This window comes from Myodes glareolus, chromosome 24, assembly GCF_982192425.1.
Source record: "Myodes glareolus chromosome 24, mMyoGla1.1, whole genome shotgun sequence".
NCBI lineage: Eukaryota > Metazoa > Chordata > Mammalia > Rodentia > Cricetidae > Myodes > Myodes glareolus.
In genome coordinates this window covers 10,559,891-10,584,462 of record NC_142049.1, presented here as the reverse complement: position 1 = coordinate 10,584,462, position 24,572 = coordinate 10,559,891, and the positions used below count along the sequence as shown (strand labels likewise).

Here is a 24,572-nt window from a genome sequence, read left to right as displayed (position 1 = left end):
CTCTTATTATGCTTTCATCTTAAGAAAATGAGTAGAGCCCACCTTTTTGTCTGCAAGGTCCTTGGAGTCTGGCAAGAGGCCCTGCTCCCATGCTGAGGGGATCTGGAGAGGTGAGTAAGTGGCTGTGCCACCTGAAGGGTCCCAGGGAATTGAGTCCAGGACCCCTGCAAGTCCCTAAGCTTTTCTGGCCATCCAGCTGCTGGTGTTCCCGGCGGCTGGCTTTGTTTACCCCATTCCACCCTGCCACCAAGTACTCCTTTCCATCTGCATGGTCCTTGGATCCCCCAGGAGAGCCTGTTACAGGGCTGAGGGGACCAAATGAAAGATGTTGTTGTTGCTGATGGGCATAAAAGTTAATCAGACTGAAATGAGGGTTAAGAAGCCAGACATTGTCTTGGTTCGAATGAAAATGGCCATCATAGGCTCATATATTTGCAAGCTTTGATTCCAGTCAATACACTATTTGGGAAATTAGGTGGCATGCCCTGATGGCGGACGTGTATCACTGGGAATGCCAGGCCCAGGATGTGTCACTCTTCCGCTGATGCCTACAGATCAGGATGTAACGCTTTCAGCTACTGCCCCAGGGCCATGCCTGTCTGTCCTCACCATGAAGATTACGACTAATTTCCTGAAACGGTAAGAAGCCTCCAGTTAAATGTTTTCTTTTATAGGTTGCCTAGGTCATGATGTCTTCCCACAGCAATTGAACACCAAGACAAGGCCATTCTAGCACATGGTAGAGATGATCTCGCCCTCATCATAGAAGCCACAAGAAGTTACCAAACAGTTTCAGGTAAGAAGAGATTCTTAACTTGATTGATGTTTTGAACTTTCTAGATCATAGCATAAAAATGATTTTGAAGTGGCAGATATAAGACATTTTTTTCAGAAGAGGATTGATGTCAATTAAAATCCAGTTCACCACCTGCTCAACTAATAATTTGCAACAGTGAATCATAACTGAAAAAAGAAATTACAACTATTCTGAAATATCCAATTTCAAATTTAGGAACACACATCTCAGAAGACTACTTGGCACAATTCAGAAGAGCCCCCAGAATTCACTCATCAATTTCATATATTCCAAAGAATCCACTGTATCTTCCTTCTCCTCAACATTTTGCATGCCTTCCCCATCCTCATTCCCAGTTTTAATCCTACCATTTATTTCCATTAGAAGCAGAAGAAGCAAAACAGAAAATTCTATTTATTTCTTCCAAATCTTCCAGGTGATCCTTAGCCATCTTCTATAACCATATTTTCCGCCCTCCTCCGTTTATAAAGTGGAAAGTACTTATGTTGCCTTAGTGAGTTTCAAGTGAGCCACATACACATTGGTTCAAGTCTGTTGGAGGCACTTGTGGACTTTGATTGGATACCTGTAAATTTCTGTCTCTCTATCAGTCTCAGTCTTGCCCTCTCTACTTCATTCTGGTCTTCCACATCACTCTCAGAAATATACAAATATGCTACAATTATTTGAGCGGTTATATAATATATTAATCTGTCTCTAGATGCCTTATCCATGTAACTGCCAATCAGCTATTGATTTTTCTTACCTTTACATAAAATAAAAATGCTTTAAAACATGCACTATAGTGTACTGGCAAATGTTCAAGAGATATGCCTAAAAATGAAAAATGTATATATTCTTAAAGGATGTATTCAAAATATCTCAGATTGACTAATTCATCAATAAAACAAAGTTATTTCTCGCAGGAATTTGAACATCAGGTATCAGGTATGGTACTTGGTCTGTTTCCTAGATGAGTTCTTGCAGTCGTGCCATGACATAAATAAAGATCAGAGAGGGATAAACTTAACTCCCACCAGCCATCACTATGAGAGTACCTCTTAAAGGCCCACCAATCATCACATTTGAAATTAATTTTCAGCAATGTGAATTCTGGGGAAAACTCCATGTCATTGTGATGGCACTTGTTCATTCCTGTGAAATAAATACCTCTGCGGTGAATTCTTGATTTCAAGTACCCTACTTGATTTCATTGCCTACACAACTGAGAAGAGGGGTCCCTTAGCCTGAGCTGATCTGAGGTAGTTCCAGCACACCACAGGATGTCTACTTGCTTTTGAATTTATGGCTTCATGAAGCTACCTCAATGATGTTTTTTGAAGCACCACCTGTAGTCTGTAAATCAAATGTTCTTTATTCTCTTCTAGTCTCTGGCTAGTCACCATTGCTAAACATACCATGTTGGAATGTCTCAGAGTTTAGTTCTTCAGTATAGCTTCTCTTGAACTATGAACTCTTTAAGAGGTGAGATGGTTACTTCTAGGAGAAGTTCTGAATAATTACTAAAATGGTATTTTTTTTTCTCAAAATGGTTGTCAGAATTTACTGAAATTGAAAGGGAGGGATCAGGAATATTGGATATTCAGCAATGCTGTGAAAAACACTATGACATGTAATAACTATTTCCCTTACAAAATTCATAGGATTTGATGAACATTCATATAAATTGAAAAAAATATTTGTAATTATAAAAATGAAAAATTTTGAAATACGTTAAATTATAAAGTAAATTTCTAGGATTACAGTTACTCTGTAAACTGAAGGCATATTGTTCTAAGTTGTATCCAGAACTAACTCAAAAGATGTACCTCATTATGGAACAACACATCATAAGTTCCCTGATTTGCATTTGTCCCCATTAACCTCAAAACTAGCATGCTTATGCACAGTCTTCTCCAAGGACAAGTTCCTGCTAGGGGTCTAACCTAAATATCTATACATTAGTATCACCAAGTAAAGTCACCAGGATATATATATATATATATATATATATATATATATATGAGTACATGTATCTATCTATCTATCTATATATGTGTGTGTGTGCATATGTAGACATACACATAGATAAACACATATGTACGCATATATACATATCTATATAAATAAATGCATGCATATATATGTATGTGTATGTGTGTGTAACCATAATACTTTAAAAAAGTAATAAATTTGATAGCGAGTCAGGAAAGATCAAGAAGGAGTTAGAGGGAGAGATTGTGAGGCAGAAATGATGTAAATACAGTATTAATGCATAAAGTTCTAAAGAAATAAAAATAACAAAGTAAATGTTAAAAAAGAAAGAAAGAAACTTATATTAGCGCACCGTGGCAAGATGGCTTAATGTACAGAGGAGATTGCCATCAAGTCTGATAACCTGAGCAATGCGCTAGGTAGAAGGAGAGAACTGACACTTGCAAGTTGACCTCTGATCTCCACACAGACTTCAAGGCACATGTGCCAATACACACATACAGATGCAATAAACCAGAAAATAAATAATAAATAAATGTAAAAATAAAACAATAGAGTTACACTAAGGCATGTCATCTGTATCAAGAAAGAGGAACAAGTTGGATTGTGCCACCTGTGATTACAACATGGCTCACTGGTTAACTGAAGTGCATTGTTAAATGCTACTGCTCAGAGAGCAAGATTCCTACCAAGATATCCCTATTCACAGGCAATGTACCCAATGATGGAAGAACTCTGACAGAGATGTACAACCATCACAACTTCAATTCTGTACCAAGTCCTGTTATTTAACACACACATTTCGTAAGACTGCAGCTGCCATGCACAGTAATTTTTTTTTCTCTGAGGCATCCTGGCAAACTCAATGGGCAACCACTACAGAGGCTGAGGGGCAGAAGATATAATTAAGGTTAAGAATTCATCAACCATATGGCAGGATGGCCTTGTGGAAGAACCACAGACATTATGTTACATTCCACAAAGAGATTCATCATTTTCCTTTCAAGCTCAGGATTTTCAACCATTTTCCCTTCCTCCTAAATGCAAACCATTTAAATCAGTACCTCCTGATACCACTAGGTAGAACCAATTAGAACCAAATAAATAATCTTTCAGACAGACTTGAAAACCGTGCCTTTGACCTGGCTGTAGGACTCAAAGTTCATCCTCCTACGGCCTAGAGCAGATGTTTAACACATGACTGATTATTAGTCTCTGCAATTTATTTTACCTCTCTTCTTTGCATGGCCTTTACATTTGGATTTAGTGGTAGTATGCAGGTTTATTTGTAAATTTGCAGTAACTAGAAAGCCCAGTCTTCCCTGAGGATCTATTAGCAGCTAATGGCTGCTAAGGGAGGCAATACCATTTTCTTCAGTGCTAAGCCTACTGATGATGCTCTAAGTCCCCATCATGCTCAAACAAACAACTGGAATTAGGGTCATTGAGTCACACACGAAAAGAAGATTGGAATGTAGGAAGATGGCTGGTTAGAAAGAAATGTTTCAGTGGGAGTGATGGAGATGGAAGAGGACAATAAGGAAGAAAAGAAATACAATTCACTGTATACAATTAATGAAACTTAAAAACTGTAAATTAAAAACCTGGTCATAATACCACAATTCTGTGAATTTTTTAAAACTACTTGAATCAAAAGCAAACTGAGCATTCGAAGTCATTTCTACTATACATGAATTATATATATATATATTTTCTGAATATGCTGTCACCATAAATTAATGTAATTTAGAGTGGTTATATCTAACTTATAAGGAGAATTACAAATTTAAGAAAGTACTTAACACACACAGCACACGCCCTTTCTTAGTCTTTTCATGAAAAATCACCAGGATAGAGCACGAAGCAAGCTTTATAGCAAAATAGACACAGACAGACACAATAGCCAATATTTTGTGGATGTTTGTAACATTTCTTATACTGTGGTTAATTGGTTTTATGTTATGAAAGCAAATCCACAGTGATCCATTGTCCTTAATTATCCCTTTAGATTCTAGAAGTTAACCATATCTAATGATTATTGCACATTAAAATGGACAACATGAAAATTTTATAATCATGAATCAATAAAAAGTCATTATGTGACACATATGCCAGGCACTCTACTGTCTACCTATGATTACCTACCAACTGGTTATTGAATTTGTTCATATCAAAAGTTTAGACTAATTATGTGTGTACACTGTGTACATAGTTTTTTTGTTATAAAAACTCAAAAACCTGTTAAAAATCTATTTAAACCATTAAAATAACAGTAAAATGCTAATGCTGAAATTATTCTAAAATAATCATATCTAGCACAGATAAGATATTTTTAGACAGGATTATAATCAAGATAGCAGTCTGGGTTCATATGTTTGAAACAGAAATATGATAAATTTTGGAAAAGAAACAAAACACTAATTCAATTCCTTTGACTAACATCATTGCAAAGGGAGAAAAACTATCTTGCACACTTGAGGTTTTATGACTTCTCTAAATTTAATGGGTGACTCATGCAATCAGAAGATGCAATTCCCAATGAAAATGCAGACAAGTGTGAAACTAGGTGACTTCTCCTCTCCTGCTACGTAGCCGTTTCACTTACATCTTGTACATTGTGCATAGTAGGCTTCTCTCGGAAAGATCAGTATGGAACAGACCTATTCTCTTCTTTATTTCCTGTTTACTGCCCATGGTAGAGCATATGTTATCAAAGCAAAGTCACTGCTAAAATCCATAACAAGGATCTGAAGCGATGGCTCAGTAGGTAAAAGTGACTGCAGCTCAAACCTAGTGATCCAATCGAAACCTATTTTGGAAGGAAAGAACATTCCTCCACTAGCACACTATGACTCCAAATGCACACTAGGGCTGCATGTATGCGAGCACACACACACATACACGCATACACACACACACCATAATACACATACACACTAATCCTAAGTCATATCACTTAAGAAAAAAACTTCTGATGTTCAAATTCTTATCTTATATTCTTTATCACTTCTATACATAGTGCTCTGTTCATAATTTTAATTTTGGAGGAAAATTCAGTAATTTCTCATCTCGGGAGAATGTTCTCATTTTTTTCTCCCATAATTGTAACTTTGTTGTTTCCTGGCAGTTAAATCTCCTTTTTGAAATATTGTTTCAATGAGTGACAGAATTATTTAGGGCTTCTCGACATGCATGCTTGGCTCCATTATGTGAGCAATGTCTTACTGTAGGCAGAATTGAACTCATTGAATAGAATGATTTTGTATTTCTCTCAATATTACAGCACACTGAGGGCAAACTTGACAATATTAAATGCTCCTGGTGGAGGTAATTAAAATAAATATTAAAGTAATTATTTATTTTAATAGCTACCGGTGATCAAAAATAACTCTGAGAAAAACTCAAACACAATAGCTAGTAATAACTATCATGAAATTTTTCCTTGCCCTTGAACAGTAAATTACAGTTTTATTGTTTTCCTTTAGGTACAGAATTCTATCAATTACCATTCATTACTGAACTTAATTTTTTGCTATATTAAGATTCTTTTTTGTTTGTTTTTTTTGTTGTTGTTGTTTTTGCTTTTTGTTTTAAATATCATTGGATATTAGGTTTTTAATTGAATTTTATTGAGCTCTACATTTTTCTCTGCTCCCCTCCCTGCCTCTCCCCTCCCCTTCTACCCTCTCCCAAGGTCCTCATGCTCCCAATTTACTCAGGAGATCTTGTCTTTTTCTATTTCCCATGTAGATTAGATCCATGTATGTCTCTCTTAGTTTTCTCATTGTTGTCTAGGTTTTCTGGAATTGTGATTTGTGGGCTTGTTTTCTTTGCTTTATGTTTAAGATTCTTATTGTAAAAAAAAAATTCTCCTTTTTTTATTTCTCAGACAGTGTCAAAACATATTTATTTTTTCCCAAAGGCTTTTGGTATATAATAAAAATTAAACATTCCAGGATGCAAAATCTATAGATGGATGGACGGTTGTGATCTCTTTTGGATGTCACTGCATAACCACCAAATAATTAAGCCTTTATCTTGTGACTCCAAGGTTATTACTTAAATTATTTCTTTTCTTAGAATGATAATTTCTTAACTTTTGTCCACAGCCATTTTTTCTAGCTTTATTGTATAACGCTCTGATTCCTTCCCCTTTTTTTTCCAAGAATATTTAAGTCTTCCTTTGATGCTAATAGATGAAACTAGCAAGTCCCTAAACTACTTTCACTGAAAAGGCTCATATTCTCAGAAGGGTCACCAAAGTCTCCAGGTTACTGTGAGTTCGCCCGATCTTCACCAAGCAGAAACCGAATTCCTACTAAAACAAAATATTTCCTTTCCTTTGGCTGACCGTTTTCTTTCATTTTGAATCATTTGGTTTACTTGGTTTTTGTTTGATACATAAATAGGGTTAATCATTACATTTGCTGATATTGGGTGAGTTCTTTTGTCAACTTTACACTTTTCCTTACACCTTCCTACATTTGCAAAATGTCTAAACTTCAGAAACTGTATCATGTCTGTGCATGTTCTCATTCTAGCTGTAGATAGCACTGAGTCTATTCTAGCTGTAGATAGCACTGGGTCTACTCTAGAACAGCCCCTTGTTTGTCATTTCACCGTAAATACATTTTAAGATGTTTTTATTCTTTCTTATATTTTCATTCTTTGCTTTTGACCACATTTTAAACAATCGAAGGCCAAGATTTTCTAAGAAGGTATTTGTCATCTGCTCTGCTGGATCAAGGCAATAAAATAACAAATAATACTTCATTCATTTGCTTGGGACTCAATATAATGCATCCCTCAAATAATAAATGCACTTATTAAATAGATGTCTATAGTATAACCAAAAGACCTGCTATTAAAAGTAACTTCTTTTCTAAAAATGCTACAGACTTACAGACATTCAGATAGGTCATTCAAAATTGAGAGCTGTTTGTTCTCAATTAAAGGTGTTTAAAAATTTACATCTCTGTCTGTACATCAGTTATTACAAGTGTATGAAGTTCAGAGGGAAAACGGAAGGACTAGATTCTTTTCTTTACCAAGTGATTTCTGAGTGTCAAACTCAGAAACAACAGGCACCTTTACCTTCTCAAACAAATTTCGACTTAAATGCTGATTATTTTTAGGATCAAACCCAGCATGAATTTTAAAGTCATGATTTCAAGAAAGAAGTTTAGCATTCCTGCTACTTCAGAAGGAAACCCTATAAATAATGCATTATTTATAATTACTGATATTCATATTATTCTGATTCCATAAACAAATCTTATAAGGAAATAATATAGGTATTAAAAATAAATAAGCAAAGAAATAATTAAGCTGCTCAATATCTCTGTAATTTTCCATATATTGGAGTATTTATTTTGTTGATATATTTTGTTATTCTCTGTTCTTTTCAAGGCATTTAAAACTCTTAAGTGGTACATACCTGTCCAATCTCCTACTACTTTAAAGTGGACACCAAATGTTGCTTTGGTTTCAGTAGGACACTGAAAAAAAATTGGATTAATTGTTATATATTAGAAGTATATGATTTGATCAAAACTTTTATTCTGATAATAAGTACCCAGATCAATGGTTAATAGGAAAAAAAGGATAAAATTTATATGATAGAAAAAGCAATGCTATCTGATCATTTGGACATCTGAATTGTTCTAAAGATTCATAAATAACATGTAAAACAAAAAATAGAGACAAAATTTAAGAGCATACTATAAATCCTGTTAAAATATCTTTTAAGGCATATATAGGACCCATAAGGAAGAACTAAGCATTGAAGAATAATGATATTTGTGTGTCATATTCAAAGGCATTACATATTTTGCATCATGAGAAATCAATGAGCAAAATTCTAAATATAATATGAATTGTCTATGTCCATTATGGCACTGGTAAAAATACATTTAACATATTTTGTCTTTAATTCTCAAAAAAAAAACCTGCATGACACTTGTAGAGACAAATGAGTTTCAAAATGCAGGTAAAAAAGGACTATTCTGTGGTTCCAGAATACATTTCAGCCAGTGATGGGAAAATATTTCCCTCATTTTCCAAACTGTTAATTGCTCATTTATAATCCCCAAATTTAACATTTTTCAATACTGGGTATTTTTCCCCAATCCATTTGGTAGTGTTATGTAGTTTGAAGTTATGAGAGGATGTAGACTGTAAACTTTCTGGCGTGAAACTCAAAAAGAGGTATTATCCTAATGACTCTCCAATTGATTTAGAAATGTTGACTACTGTCCCATGGTAGGGACTCACATAGGAAGGTCATACACCTGCTAAACCCCAGGAAACTGAAATATAACCTAATGATTGTAGATGAAGATTATCTGATAGTGACCACTCAAATTGAATCAAGTACCATTAGTGCAGGACTGTGCTACTAATTGTATCTACTTAATCTCCCAATAACCTTGAAGAATGGCTTTCGCAGCTAAAGAAACAAAGCAATTAAAACATAAAAAGGAGAAGACTCGGGGGACAGGGCAGGCAGGCAGGAGAAATGGGGGATGGGGAAAATTGTTGTACAGATGTAAGGTATGAGAGAAGAATAAAAACACAACAAACAAAAATATAAGACAATTTAGGCTGGGACTATTAGACTTAGGTTTTAAATATGACAAACTAGTATCTTCATTAAAGCAAAGATACAGAAAAGAGATCATATAAAAGTCAAAAGAGTAGGTAATTAAAAGATATACTCTGAAGATGATTAGAATCTGTGTATAATATGAAGCAGGGCGGAGTTGGGAGAATGGTTAAGGCCCCGAAGAAAGGAAAACTAGAAATGGCTGTTAAAGAGCTCAAGACTGGAGATTAGGGTATTCGATACACCTACAAGACCTCGGAGCTCAATGTGCCAATGAATTCATGCTGGCCACTTAAGAATCTCTAGATGTTCCTCTTTTGTGTTAACTTGTCTACTGGTATCATCCTTGTTTTTCATATTAAGGCAGTCATGTTGGTGAGAATTCATGGGTATAGTTTCTATGACATTTCTAAGAGACACAATCTTACACCAGCTCCCTGTTTCTCTCGCTCTTACAATCTTCCTACTCCCTCCTCAGCAATGATAACTTAGCCTTAGATACAGTAGCTGTGATACAAAGAAAGAACTACAGGCAACTAAGGAAGCCCTGGGGAAGAGCACATAATTGGTTAGCCAATACCAAATTGTCATCCCTGACAACATATACACACAAATCACATTTCACGGACTGAGAAGGTTATATTGATATATTTAGGAAAACACATATGCCCATACACACACAAACACATGCCCACATAGCAACAATTAAAGAAAAAGAGGCTATGAATTTGAATAACAACAAGGTAGGGGTATATGTGAAGAATTGATTGGAGAAAGAGAAGGGAAAATTAATATCACTGTATCCCCCACTAAAGAAAAAAGAATACTCTGTGGAGAAGTACAGTAGGAAGATAAGGATGCAACATAGAATTTTCATACTGATACTTTAAAACAGATTTTTCTGGCAGTATGATTGCTGCTATCAAAACTTTAAACAGAAAATACTATTTAGTCATTATTATACAAAATTGTGTATTTATAAATTTACATATCATATTTATAACTGATTCTTCATTACTTCATCTTCATTCTAGCTATGAAAAACTCTGGTAGAAGTCCAGTTTTCATTGGTAAATTTAAAAACATCATCTTCATAAATTATCCACAAATTTACTTCATAACACAGAAGACTATATAATAAAAGATGGAGCTTGCATAAAACAAAAGTCTCAATAATGTTACAAGATACCAGTGCAATTGTGTGTGTGTGTGTGTGTGTGTGTGTGTGTGACATGTGAATGCAATCGTCCTAGATGCTGGTATCTGGTCTTTTTCCTATCATTCTCCACTTCTTTATTTTTCAGACAGCATATTGACACTGAACTGTAGGTCATTAATTGTAGAGGACAAGGGGGCATACACAGCTTTATAAAATGTATCAAACATCTCTACTATAATGAAAATTTCAAAATACTTCAAGAGTGTTTAGTAAAACGTTTAACTGAATGAAAAAGTGCTAGAATTGCTAATTTGGGCTTCAGTAATAAGTCTCTATCTCTACTTTAATAAAATGAAGACATCAGATCTTTATGTTTGTTTGACAAGGTATTAGATGTTTAACACAAACAATATGCATGACAAAAAATATAAAAATATATCTATTTTAGGAACATTATATAAAATAATGTCTCAACACATGCATTTATTAAACATCAAAAATTTAAGATTTTTTTGTTTTTAAATTAAACTTGAAATAAACCAAATGATTTAAAAGTATATCTAAATTTCATATCTAAAGTTTCACTATAACTAAATTTGACATATCAGACAAAATGATCACAGATCACAAACAATCACAAAGATGCTCTAATCATTTTTTGTATCTGTGTCTGTGGTCAATTTTGATTTTCTAGCTTTAATTTCCCATTTTGTTTATTGTTTGCTGGATAGTTCATTCTAAATTTAATTTAGATGAAAGGCTGTTAACTTACTTTTTAAGTGATATTCTTTCAATTCTCATATATCTTGACATGGAATAGAATTATTTCCACAGTAAATCCCAAATATCATAATAATATCACATATTTATCCTGGTGCCAGAATTCAATCAACTTTCAAGTCCTTTCATATAAGTTTCCAAAAAAAAAATGTTTGACCACTGCAATCTTATACTAGTTGGGTTTTTTTATTTGTTTGCTTGTTTGTTTTTTGTGCTCATTGGAAAAGCATTAGATTGGTTAAAGTCTCAGTTCCCAGCTGGTGATGCTACTGAGGTAATTAGATAAAGAGGCCAGTGACTGCATCAACTTGTTAGTCCACTGATGAGTCCATGGCTGAATGAGTTATTACTAGACAGGCCAAGTCTGACAAATTAAGAGAAGAGGTGGTTCTAATGCTGAATGTTATGACCTGGACCCAGAGGTTCTTCTCAGTATTTTTTTTTTAACTGTCCACTGGAATGTGAACATTCTGCTCTTCCATGTCCTTATATTATACCCGGATGCCCCACCACAACAAGTTGACCTAGCATGGGCTGAAAGCTCTGTAATGGTAGCTCAAACAAAACCTCCCCTTAAGTTACCTTCTCTGGTATTATGTCACAGTGATGGAAAACTGAATGTTTTCTATCCAAAAGCTTTCTTATGGTCAAAGACCAAAAGTAGCTGCTCCCACTAATTCCATCTCTGTATTATGTGATTTAGTTTCACCCACTTCAATTCAACAAAGTCAACTGTCAACATCTATATCTTTTTCCTGCCTCCCATCTACTTACAGTTTTTTCCTTTATTAAAAAAAAACTTATTTTTTATTCTGTTGTTGACTCCTGGCAACTCTTTAAGACTTATATAAAAACCATCTTTTCATGAGAACAGCCTGAATTTCTTTATCAATAAAATTCTTTATTTCTCTGAACCTCAAAGTACTTGTACAGTTTTTCTGTTCCTTTGTGATAATCTAGCTTATTTTGTACATGATATTTACATGAATAGTTTGAAAATGTCAAGAAATCAAGAACTAGTTCCAAATCATTGTTATATGTTCTAAAATATACAGCATATTATATATACAGGATGCAAGGTGGAAATGAATGATAGCTGAATAAAGTATCACTTGAATAAAATGTTAGAGAATGAACCTGAGGAAAAGTGTGGATTTCAAAAGTATGCCATTCTTCTGTGATTTATTCATATTTTAAACACAAACTGGCTGATGTTCCAACGTATTCGAGATACTGTGGTAGTATCGCATAGAATTTCACAAAGGAAGAATGTTCAAGTAGCATGAGAAGAGCCAAAGAGTCAAAAACCCAGAACCCCTCACATTAATGCAGCATGGTGATACTAAAACATTTTTATGAATATAAAAATGTTACTGCTTCCTTGAAAATAAATAGAATAAAATAAAGAATATAAAAATAATGTGTAATTGGATATTTGGAAAAGTTATACTCACTATTAAATATAAAGTTCCTAGAAAAAAATGTCAGTGGAATTTTTGTTAACATAGGTAGAAAGTACACTTTTATAATTATTTTTCTGACAGTATAATTACATTTCTGGACAGTAGAGGGAGCCCAGTAGATAAAAATCCTTGCTCTCATTCAGAGGACCAGGGTTCAGTTCCGAGCACCTACATGATGTTTCACAACCATCTGTAACTCTAGTTTCAGGGGAGCTAATGCCCCCTTCTGATCTTCAAAGGCACTGGGCACTCACGTAGTGCACAAACACACATGGAGGCAAAACGTTCATACATAGAAAATAAAATAAATAAATCTAAACAAATGTAAAAATAAAATATTAAAATGACCAGCTTAAGGTTAAAAACATAGAAAATATTATTCTGAAAACAAAGCAAGTGATAGGCACAATTAGAATATACCTGACAAAATTTATCAAGGCGGAATGTGGTAAGATGGTGGTTTAGGAAACAAATGAGAAAATACATGAAATTAAAATTTCCCTATATATAAAAAGGCAGCGCCATGAGAAACAAGTCTGTCTTTCACTAGAACACTATAGATTCTCACCCACAATTCCAGCAGCTTGACCAGAGACCAGGCTGATCCTAGGGACTCCCGGTAAGACAGCCAGCACAGACAGTTAGCATTCCCTAAAGCCTTCCCGACAACCCTAAACTGCACCTGCTCTCCTGGGCTCCATTGTCTGACTCACAGTTTCTGGCAGAAGACTCTGCTTTAATGGAGGGCACACCATACTAGGAATCCCAGAAACCACACAACTACTTGAAAATACAGAGGCAACATTGGCACCCCAAACCCGAAAGGTCTTTCATTTCAGGAGGGAGAGGGGAAAGAAGAGAGACAACCTGCTGATCCTGAAGGCACCTAGTTACATCCTCTGACCAATTAGGCCAGAAGACCAGAAAGAAAGCAAAAGTCAAGGAACAAAACATCCATCCAACAAAGACAAACCCAGGAGTAAATACATAGACCTATAGCCATCACAAACAAGATGCGCAAAAGCCTGTGTAACAGCAACAATCAGGGTGATATGAAATCACTGGAGCCCAGCTACTCAACAACAGCAAGACCTGGACATTCCAACACAGCTGATAGATGATAGAGCTCCTTAAAATAGACATGAGAAAGGCCCTTTAAGAAACTGAGGAAAAGTCAAACAAAAAAAATGGAGGAAATAAATAAATCCTTTAAATAATCCCAAGGGGAGGGAAAAACAGTTGAAGGAAATTGTTCAAGACTTGAAAATGGAAATAGAAACAATAAACAAAACATAATGGAGGGAACTGACCTACCATACCCAGCTATACCACTCATGGGCATATATACCCAAAGGATACTCTTATCATACCACAAGGACACTTGCTCAAATATGTTCATAGCAGCTTTATTGTAATAGCCAAAAAATGAAAACAACATAGATATTCCTCAACCAAAGAATGGATAAAGGGAATGTGGTACATTTACATAATGGAATATATTTCATCTGTTAAAAACAATGGCATCATGAAATTTGGTGGCAAATGGATGGAACTAGAAAATACCATTCTGAGTGAGGTAACACAGACCCCGAAAAACAAACATGGTATGTACCCACTTATGTTTGAATATTACCTATAAAATAAACAATAACCATGCTATAACTCACTGACACAGAAGAGCTAACAAGTAAGGGTCAAAGGGAGACACACGAATCTTACCGTGAAGGGGAATAGAATAGACATCACAGGTGGATGGGGAAGGGGTCTGGATAGGGGTGGGCATGGGGACAGGTGACATCAGGTGTGGGGGAGTTGGAGAGAGTAGTGGGAAAGACAAATGGAACCACGGGTGTCTCTGGGATGAGCTAGAAACATAGGGCAATGGAAACTCAAAGCAATCAATGAGGGTGACCCTGTCTAAGACACCTAGGAACGGAAAATACAGAACCTGAACTGACCATCTCCTGTCACCAGGCAAGACTTCAAATGGAAGGACTGTGAACCCAACCTAACCATATAACCTTTGATTGACAATTTGCCCTGATTACAAGATATGCAAGGGTAAAGATGAGAAGAAATTATGGGAGTGGTCAAACAATGTCTGGTCGTCCAATTTGAGACCCATACCATGAGCAGAAGTACACCCCTAACACTGCGTGGAGGACCCAGAGACCTGGGTTAGAACAAACATGACTGGGAAAAAAAGTCAATAAAATGATTCCTAATGATATCCAGCTGCACTCATAGATTGTTGTTTAGCCCGATTGTCATCAGACAGGCTTCACTCTGCTATTGATGGAAAAGGATATTGCAACTCACAGTCAAACTTTAATGAACTTCAGGGAATCCTGTGAAAGACAGGGAGGATTAATTAAAGGAGTCAGAAGATCCAAGCACAAGAGTTTGCATGGGAATGACCTAGGCCCTCTGAACATATATTATAGCTATACTTGATCTTCTTGTGGTTCTCCTAACAGTGGGAGTGGGAGCTGGCTCTGATATGTTACCTCAGAATTTTCTGGGACTCTTTCCTTCTACTGTGTTGCCTCATCCAGCCTTAGTAGGAGAGGAGATGTTTAGTCTTACTGAAAATTTGTATGCTATGGCTGGCAGATACATGCAAGGCCTGCCATTTTCAAAAAAAAAAAAAAAGAAAGAAAGAAAGAAAGAAAGAAAGAAAGAAAGAAAGAAAGAAAGAAAGAGAGAAAGAAAGAGAGGAATAGATGAGTGACAGAGTGAGGGAGAGCAAAGGTTGTGGGGAGAGATCTGTACTGGAGAATCATAGCTCTCTGAGACAGGAAGCAAGAGATCGGATTCAAAGATTTTTAAAAGTTTCTGTCTACATTTCTTTATTACCTCATCTCTCCCAGAGGGAAAAAATTAGGAAAAGTACCATTCCACAAACTCTACGGCAAGCAGAGGCAAAACACACAGGGGACTGGGTTGGGTACTAATGGTCCATTGAAAACAAAGAATAAGCTATCATTCATTTTTGAATAAGTAACACAAGATACTGCATGTAATTTCCAAATATTATGATTGAAACTGTGTTCTTAAAATTCCCATCACAACCCGGACCCCAGTCCAAGCTTGTCTATATGTTAGTGAATAGATCTCAAATTATTTAGGCAGAAACTGAGATACAAAGCTTGAATTAAAATCCAGTTTCAGTTTCTGGGGGGGAAAAAAAGCAAGTCCTGACCATTTACACTTCAAAATGAAAATGGATTCAGACGCTGGCCCCTCTCACCATCTCCAGTGTCACCAACCAGGTCAAAGCAATCATCACACTTCTACTGGATGACCTTCCTATTTATGTTCTTGTTCCTTTAGCCTACTCATTTTTTTTTTTTTTTTGGATTTTGTCCTGGACTTGAACTAGCTATTGTAGTCCAGGCTGTCCTCGAACTCACAAAGACCCCGCCTGCCTCATCTTCCCGAGTACTGGGATTAAAGGAGTGTGCCACCAACATCCGCCTTCCTTGCCTACTCTTAATGTAACAAACAGAGTATGTTCAAAAGTAAGTCATATACCCACGGGAGGTTTGTCCCTTTCTGATTAGAAACAAGTGTGGATTATTGGGGGGTGGGAACGGGGACAAAGGAGAAGTGAGCGGAGGGAAAAGGAGAAGAGGAGGAAGGGGGAAGAGCTGTCCGGTATAAAATAAATGACTAAATTTAATTAATAATAATAAAGTAAGTCATTGCACATCATTTTCTATTTTGACTCTCCAGTGAATTCTTTATCAATCAAAGGGAAGGGCCTGAAATATCTGGGAAACATTTAGTGATGGGAACGGGAATTTCAGAACTGGAAGCACAAATGGATTGCCAGAGAAATACGCAGAGCTGTAAAGTGATAGGGGTTCTGGGAATCACCACAGTGCATCTTGATCTTTAGAGCTCATGAGGATGACAAGGAGAATAAACGAAATAATACGGAATCAATGTCAGAGAATGGGGAAGAAAGCCGGATAAATCAATGTCCTGGAAACAAAATGAAAATTTTAAGTGTTTCAATAAAATGGTCAGCTGCATAAAAAGGTGCTGAGCTCTGAAGACCAGTAAGTACTGGAAAATGGTCACTGTATTTAACAGTAAGAGGGCATTGTGCATCTTGGAATTATCTTCAGGGTGTACTGCTGTGGACAAATCTGAGGGTAAGTTAAAGACTAGAGAGGAAAATCAAATCTGACAAGCTGAGACGTGGGACAGTAGCCAAGGAGGGCAGAGTCAAGAAGGAAGTATCTCAACATGTTTTGCTTGATACCTGGAAGTGAAAGAAGTATCAGAAACTACAGACTGAGCCAAGGGTGGTGGCACAGACTTTTCATCCCAGAACTGGGGAGGCAGAACCAGGAGAATCTCTGTGAGTTTAAGGCCATTCTGATCTACAGAGAGAGTTCTAGAACAGTCAAGACTACACAGTGAAACCCTGTCAAACAAACAAACAAAAACTACAAACAAAAACTTAAAAACTATAAGCAAACAAACAAAAAAACAAAAAGTCCCTATTTACTAAATTAATCAAATTAATATTAACCAGTCCATTTGTTCCGAACACAGTACATTATTTAAATCACATTTATCACAGGGGCCAGCATTAGCCTCTGAGGAGACATTTCTTTTCTCCTGGAAGACAGCCAAAGTACAGGAGTTAGCTGATATTTAATTCTCAAAAAATTCAAACATTTTGTTGGGTTCCTTGGATACTAATCACTGTTTGTGGTTTTCATCGCTGTGCCTAGAATCCATAATGACACATTGCTCCTGGCAGTCTACCTTCTCCTCAGCCATCTTAGTTTCCAGAGCAAAAAAGACACAGGGAAAATAAAAGTAAAACAAGGTTTAAGAATTAAGCAGATGAGATTAAGACAAACAATCAAAGTAGTTGACGCAGACTTTCTAATTATATATAATGTCATAAAATTTAATAATTAACAACCATAAAATTTTGTCTTATTTTCTTTAAATAAAAAAATACTCCCAAAAGTAACTGTTTAAAAGATAAAAAACATGCCACATAGAAACGATGGAAGAGCAGGCATGCTATGTAAAGGGTAGGCAAAAACAGGACCACCACTGGAGTCTGACTCAAAACTTATGTGAAATCAGGTTATTCAAGCTTAAAAAGTAATGAATAATATAACCTAAATTACAGATGTCAGAAAAGCATGTTTATTAGTGAATGAAAATAATATTTGAAAGGACATGGATGTATTCACATATGCTTCAATGAGTTAATAATGAAAAAGCAAAAGATTGCGCATTATTTCCATAAGTGAGAATTGATTAAAAGTATCAAGGGACATAACATCTACCTCTGCTAAAAATGAAGAGATGCTATATTTTGTAGCAAGTATAACATCTTATGCTTTCTTAAGTCTTGGCTTTTGAAAACTCATTTCGGATTTAATTTTGTAAATTAGAAAAAAAATAATAGTGTTTTGGCAAAAGAAAAATGCAAACATTTTATCATTGCAGAACACAGCTGGGAAACACTTGCCAAGACTCACTGAGTAGCTTAGGAACCAAGTATAAAGTTTTATATAGGCATTAAGTCAACAAAGGTCTGATGGGGGAAAAAATCATGAAACTTGAGTTCTGATAAGTTTTTCTTCTCAATGACATTCTACAATGATTTTGTTCCCTTCAACAATTTTTATTTATGATCCTCCAAATGTAACTTGGACAGGAGATGTTGAAGCTTAAATATATTAATAAATGGGATCTATATGATTAATTTCAGATTCTAAAGAAGGAATTACTTAGCAAAAATTATTGTCTTGAGATGAAATTTGTGATTGACATGTTATGTTGCCCAGGATTTTCACTTTTCCTTTCAATCCTTCTCAACTTTCACAATGCAAGCATTCAGTAACTCTCTGACTGTGGGGATGGCTTCCTATTGGGACTTTTCCCAGAAACGTACATTCATTCCAAAAGCTTATTCCTCATCCGTGTCTAATTTCTTTGTCCTGGAGGCACCTCAAATCCAGGAACAGGTCAATTAGGAGATAAAAAGATTTGGGTCCCTGACTTCATGTCAGACAACTGTGAAATGAAAAGTCATCTGGAGAACTCTTAGTTAGCCACTTTGAAATCTCTTCTCTTATTCTACCACGCTGTTCAAGTTCTGGCTGCCTTCCTGTCCATCAAGCCTTCCTGGATGCTGTCCTGAGCATAATTCCCAACAAACTAACCTCATGCAATATCTCTCGTGGTCTTCATTTTAGAAGCTTTACCTATTTTTCCTTTGCATTTATCTAATTGTCTTTACAAATGTTTTTTTTTTTATTGTGCTATTTTATTTTTTCTTCTTTCCGCTCTCCTTAATATTCTTACCAATTGTCTGCTGTTTCCTTTATTTTATTTAATCTTGTTTCTCTTACATTTCCTTCTTTTCCAGCCCCGTCTGTTATCTCCACATTCATATTAAATTCTTTGAATTTCATAGCATGTTGTATATTATGTTTACTGTGTTTCACTGTGTTTTTTTCCCCTTATGGCTAATGGTGGTGGATTAGGGAGTTTTAATTAATTTTTAAGGATGCTTCAACATATTGTTGGATTTTGTGTTGTTGTTCCAACTGGTTTTGCTTCTTTCCTATCTGAATAGGGACTGAGCTCTCCAGAGTAGATTGCTTTGCTGAGGAGTTGGTTCTTGCTTTCTTGCTTAAGAATACTTGGAAGAGAACCAGTGTTCAGTTCCCAGCACCACTGTCAGGTGGCTCAAAATCTTTTCTAACTTCACGTTCAGTGGATGTGGCACATCTGGTCTTTGTAGGCACCTCCACAGATTCATCTATACCCACGCAGTAGACACACACACACACACACACACACACACACACACACACACACACATACTCCTACCAGGTTGCCTAATCCAGTCTTAATAGGAGAGGAGGTGCCTACTTTCACTGTAATGTGATATGCCATGGCTGTTGATGTCCATGGGAGGCCTGACATTTTCTGAAGAGAAACTGAGGAGGAGTGGATATGAGGATGAGTGGAAATGACTGGGAGGAGGGAAGGGAAAGGAAACCGCAGGCAGGATGTTAAAAGAAATAAACAAATAAATGCAAAAACTTCAAAAGTACACTTTTGTTTTAGTTAATAAGAACAACACCTGAGTGTGCTGATCTAAACTGTATTTTAAAATGCAGCACACTCAAGGTCGTGGGCAAGCTAAAAGCCTCTCGGGTTCTGCACCCCGTTTTCTTGAGCGTTCCTCAACTTGACTTGAGAAAGGAGCCTGGAGAAGTGGTAAGTTTGATCTAGACGCCTCCATTCTTTTTGTGTCAGGTGAAACTCTTGCCGTGATATTTTTGTGTCACTATAGGCCTGATCTCTGGAGCCAGCCAAAGTTACTTCTTATTTTCTCCCTCTTCCACTTCTACCTTACCTTCTGATAACAGCTTCATGTTTAATGGATGTACGCAAGCTGAAAAATAGAAATATGCCTTAAAACTGTCAAAAGCAAATATGATTTAGGTGTAACTTTATTGCCAAGTATTTGCTAGTCAGATATATTTCTGGAACCTGGTAAAGCACACGCGACCCCAGCGCTCTAATGGGTGAGACACAGCACGCTGGTTTCTGATAGGAACTGTGTCCTGAGGACTCCAGCAGTCCGGCTTTATGTTCTATGTGGGGATCTGAGTTTTCACTATTTCTCGTGACAAATGCTTCCCCTTTCACACAAGTCAAAGCCCATAGCGCAGTATATGGAAGAATATTCAGAATAACCCCCCCCCATCATTCCACGGAAAGTAATTATAAATCCATCTCTGGGCTCGGCCAGTGCTGCCATCTTTCATGACAGACGTAAATATCACTCATTATGTCACTAGATGACAAGCTACTTTTCTTTGATGATGGGAAACATGTTTCGTCCTCACAGACATAATACAAAATTTGAAATAAAGAAAGCAAAAGTATCATTTTTTATATGACCCCTCGTTTTATTCTAATAATTTGGCACATGCTTTTGGTTCCTTTCATTCTTTAAGTATAAATTCCTTGTCTCAATTAGCTGCCAATAAGCTTCTACGTAAGCCCAAACTGAAAATGAAAACCACAGTGGTATTATGCACGGGCCAAATGTTTTCTGTGCTCCCACAACCATTCTTCATGCTGTACACACAGCTCACTAAACCCCACAAACCCACAAATCTACTATTTGGGACTGATTTAATCACAATAAAAGATTGAGAGCCAAATGTTCTAAAAGGTAAAATATCATACCCGTGGGTTATGGATTTTCAATGAAATTTGCATAATCTAAAAATGACTTACAAAACTCCAACTCCAAGCATAAGTTCATATGGTCATTATGCTTTTTCTTTCTACTTCTCTAACATGTTTGGATTCACTTTTTGTATACATTTATTATGTGATATTTATTCTTATCTATACCATAAACATGAATATGAACTAAACATCAGTCATTAAAGGGGCTATTAAGTAAACTGGGTTTTCTAACCATGTATTGAAAAGAATGAGGCACATATAAACTCAGCGGTAGAATGGGAAATTATCCATTGTGTAGTGTTTAGTGAAATAATCTAGTGGCCGTGTTTGCATATGCTGAAGGAGACAACAAAATATCTGGAATTATCTATGTCAAATTATGGATAAAATGACTTAGAAGAGAAAAATTAAAACTCCTCTATTTTATCTTATATTTGTGAATTATGTAAAGCTGAAATTTCATAAGTTGATACAGGTTTATATGTTCCATGATCTGGGAGCAGCGCAGGATTGTAAGTGTGAACCGCACCTTCACTACATAATGAGGTGACCAAAAGAGTCTCAGCAGACTGAAAAAAAAATAACTTGGATGCAAAAAAATGGTGTATTGGTTATTTCTCTCATTTGTAGATCCTAGACTTTACACAGAACATAAACCATTGATCTATGTATGCATGAACTAGTTCAAGAAAGAAGGCTGACGACTGAGTAGGACAGGACATTGTGAATGCACATGAATATAATACATGATACACTGACATGTAATACTTACACTTGACTTTTGCAATTCTTTATATGTATATGATGTAAAATTTTAACCTATATTGGTAAAAATATATGATTATACTAATGCAGGTTAAACATAGTTAATGATAACATTATTTAGACACCTACATTATTTATACAATTTATTTCTCCAACTTTGTCTTCCTCATCTGTGGAGGTATCACCTCTCCTACTACTGTCTAGATTTTTTGATGCTTCCACATCACCTTCTATTCGAGCCCTCTAAGAAATACTGTGCATACCTGATTTCTAAGCATAATTCATACATGGAACGCCACAAAATACTTTTTGAGACAGAAACTCATGTCATTTTCATTGTCCTTAAACTCACTATTTTTGCCATAAACAACCCTGAATATAGGATTCTCCTGCCTCTGTCTCCGGAGCAGCGAGACGGCAGGCATGTACCAGTACGTGCAGGGCACAAGGTTCTGGGGAGAGAACTGCCAGCGTTTCATGCATATGAAAAAAGTACTTTAACAACTATCAACATTCCCCTGTCCATAATACACACATGGAAAAATGAAGCTATTAATTGTCTGTACTTTAAATTAGTAAGTTTTATCACGTTTTAAGTAAGTATAATATGTACTGAATAGTAAGGAATGAGGAAATAATGCAAAACAAAGAATGACAAAGTTTCTGAACAGAAAACTACAGTTCTTTGCTAAAAACAAATAAATAAATAAAGACGGCTTACTAAGACAAGAAGGAAACTATGATCCTACTCCAATAATTTTTAGAGTGAAGTAAAACCCATACACACACAAATACACACATGTGGTGCACATACGTACTCACACCTATATATACATACACAAACTCAGACATGTGCACAGGTATAGACACACATATGTGTGTACACTGACACGAATGCACACACACATACACAAATACATATGCTCATGTGTACATTCACATACACACAAAACTGCTCTGCAATCTAAAATTTTTAAAATTCAAGAAATGTATGTCTTACCATCGTGAGAGTAAATGGGTGGTTTTCTAATGCTGATACACTGGGACAATGTAGAATAATATACTAAAAAAGCAACAAACAGATAATGTTTTAAATGATCAAAGGAAAATGAAACTATTTCAAAACATCTAGCTACTAATGTTCAAAAGCTACCTAATGATTAAAGATACTGCATAGCAACTAACCACTGGCTCACCTGGCCAGGTCTTGCTTTAAAGTTTTCTTTAACCATGCGGAGTTCCATGACATCTGAGGGATGATTGATTACTGAGATGATGGTAACAGGTTTGTTGCTCCTGATGCATCGGTAAAGTCTCTCAGCACAGTATAGGCACAAAGGTCCAGAAATCCAAATCCAGGTCTAAGAGAAATTTGTATAAGTATGCTTCAAGAACAGATGACTGTATAAACAATTGATAAATAATATTTCAATGTATATTTACAACATGAAGATATTGGTAAGAATGAGAAAAACAGCTGATGCTCACAGCAGTTCATTCAAGCAAAGGTCAAGCTAAAGCTTCATATTTATCTGAGTATTATTTAGAAAAATAAAACCAGTTCAATATTTAGTAAAAAAAACTGCCCTAGATATTTAATTAACATAATATAGGTATGTATATGCAAATATGATTTACATAAACAATGTTAAATGTAACTACATTCTTAGTTTTGAAATTAGGGTCTACTGAACATATTTTATTACAACTTTTATACTATATAATATGGTCAAAATTACATTTAAATAACACTGGCTGTTTTGAATGGAGAAATTCACATGCCTATGAGAACAATGTTTCCCCTCCAAGTGCACACTATAGACTCCACATCTCTTTAAAGCAAACAACTGAATTGTATTTTATTTCTAGAGATGTTTATTTGTTTATCTGAGACGAGCCTCACTGTGTTAGTACAACATGCTTTTGGTCTTGCTCTCCTATTGTCTCTGCCTCTTGATTACAGGTTTACAGGCGTTTAATTCTGCATCACCTTCAGTCTTATTTTAACGACCCTTCATAGAAAGCTTATTCACACAGTTGTTCCAGACATTGCTCCTTCAGTGAAGGCAGCTAGCTCCTGCTCTGCAAACTATGACAATGAACATGACACTCGGAAGAGTAAATAGGGCAGGATACGTCCTGCAGCGCAGTGGTCTTGCCATTTTGAGCCAATCACTCGTTGATGATTAAGGCCCATGGCAGTAAACTGGAACTTGCCATGTTTACCTCATATGATATTCATCATTATACGACACTCAGAAAACTGGCCAGCTGACTCCAAAGTCATCTAAAACTTTATGATAGCTTTGTTACTTCTCTGTCTTCTCTCTTGAAAGCAGAATTTCCTAAGTCTATCCAGTCCTCCATTTCATATGCAGAACAGACGTCTCACTTAAATGTTGAAAGTTCCGTCAGCCACAAGGGCAGACATGAGGTGTGTGTGTGTGTGGCAGGGGAAGAGGGGAGTAGAAGTTACAGAAGTATTTGTGGATTCCTTGGGGAACTTTTCAAGAGCAGCATTTGAGTTAAAGCCCTCCACCTACACACTACTCCTCCACCACTAGTTTATAGGCTTTAGTCAGGATACACGTTTAAGTTCAATGTCTTCAGCTGATAGTTGAGTAATTGCTTCAAAATTTATGTTGTGGATAGTGAAGGAAGTCATGCATACAGAGCAACTCAGCATAGTGCCAAGAATATCACAGCAAGCTTTCAAGAAATCAACTTCCCTATTTATAATGTTTAGTATCATTA

The 24,572-nt window shown here is 36.0% G+C and overlaps 1 protein-coding gene across 1 annotated transcript in view; it reads right to left on the bottom strand.

Moving 5' to 3' along the window:
* Nox4 (NADPH oxidase 4) overlaps positions 1-24,572 on the bottom strand; it is a 111,480-nt gene that overhangs the window by 39,576 nt on the left and 47,332 nt on the right. The window contains exons 10-12 of the mRNA XM_048435224.3: positions 23,015-23,179; positions 22,819-22,881; positions 8,229-8,289 (exon numbers count right to left, since the gene is read on the bottom strand). Of these exons, the coding sequence (XP_048291181.3) occupies positions 8,229-8,289; positions 22,819-22,881; positions 23,015-23,179 (289 nt within the window). The remainder of the gene's footprint in view (positions 1-8,228; positions 8,290-22,818; positions 22,882-23,014; positions 23,180-24,572) is intronic.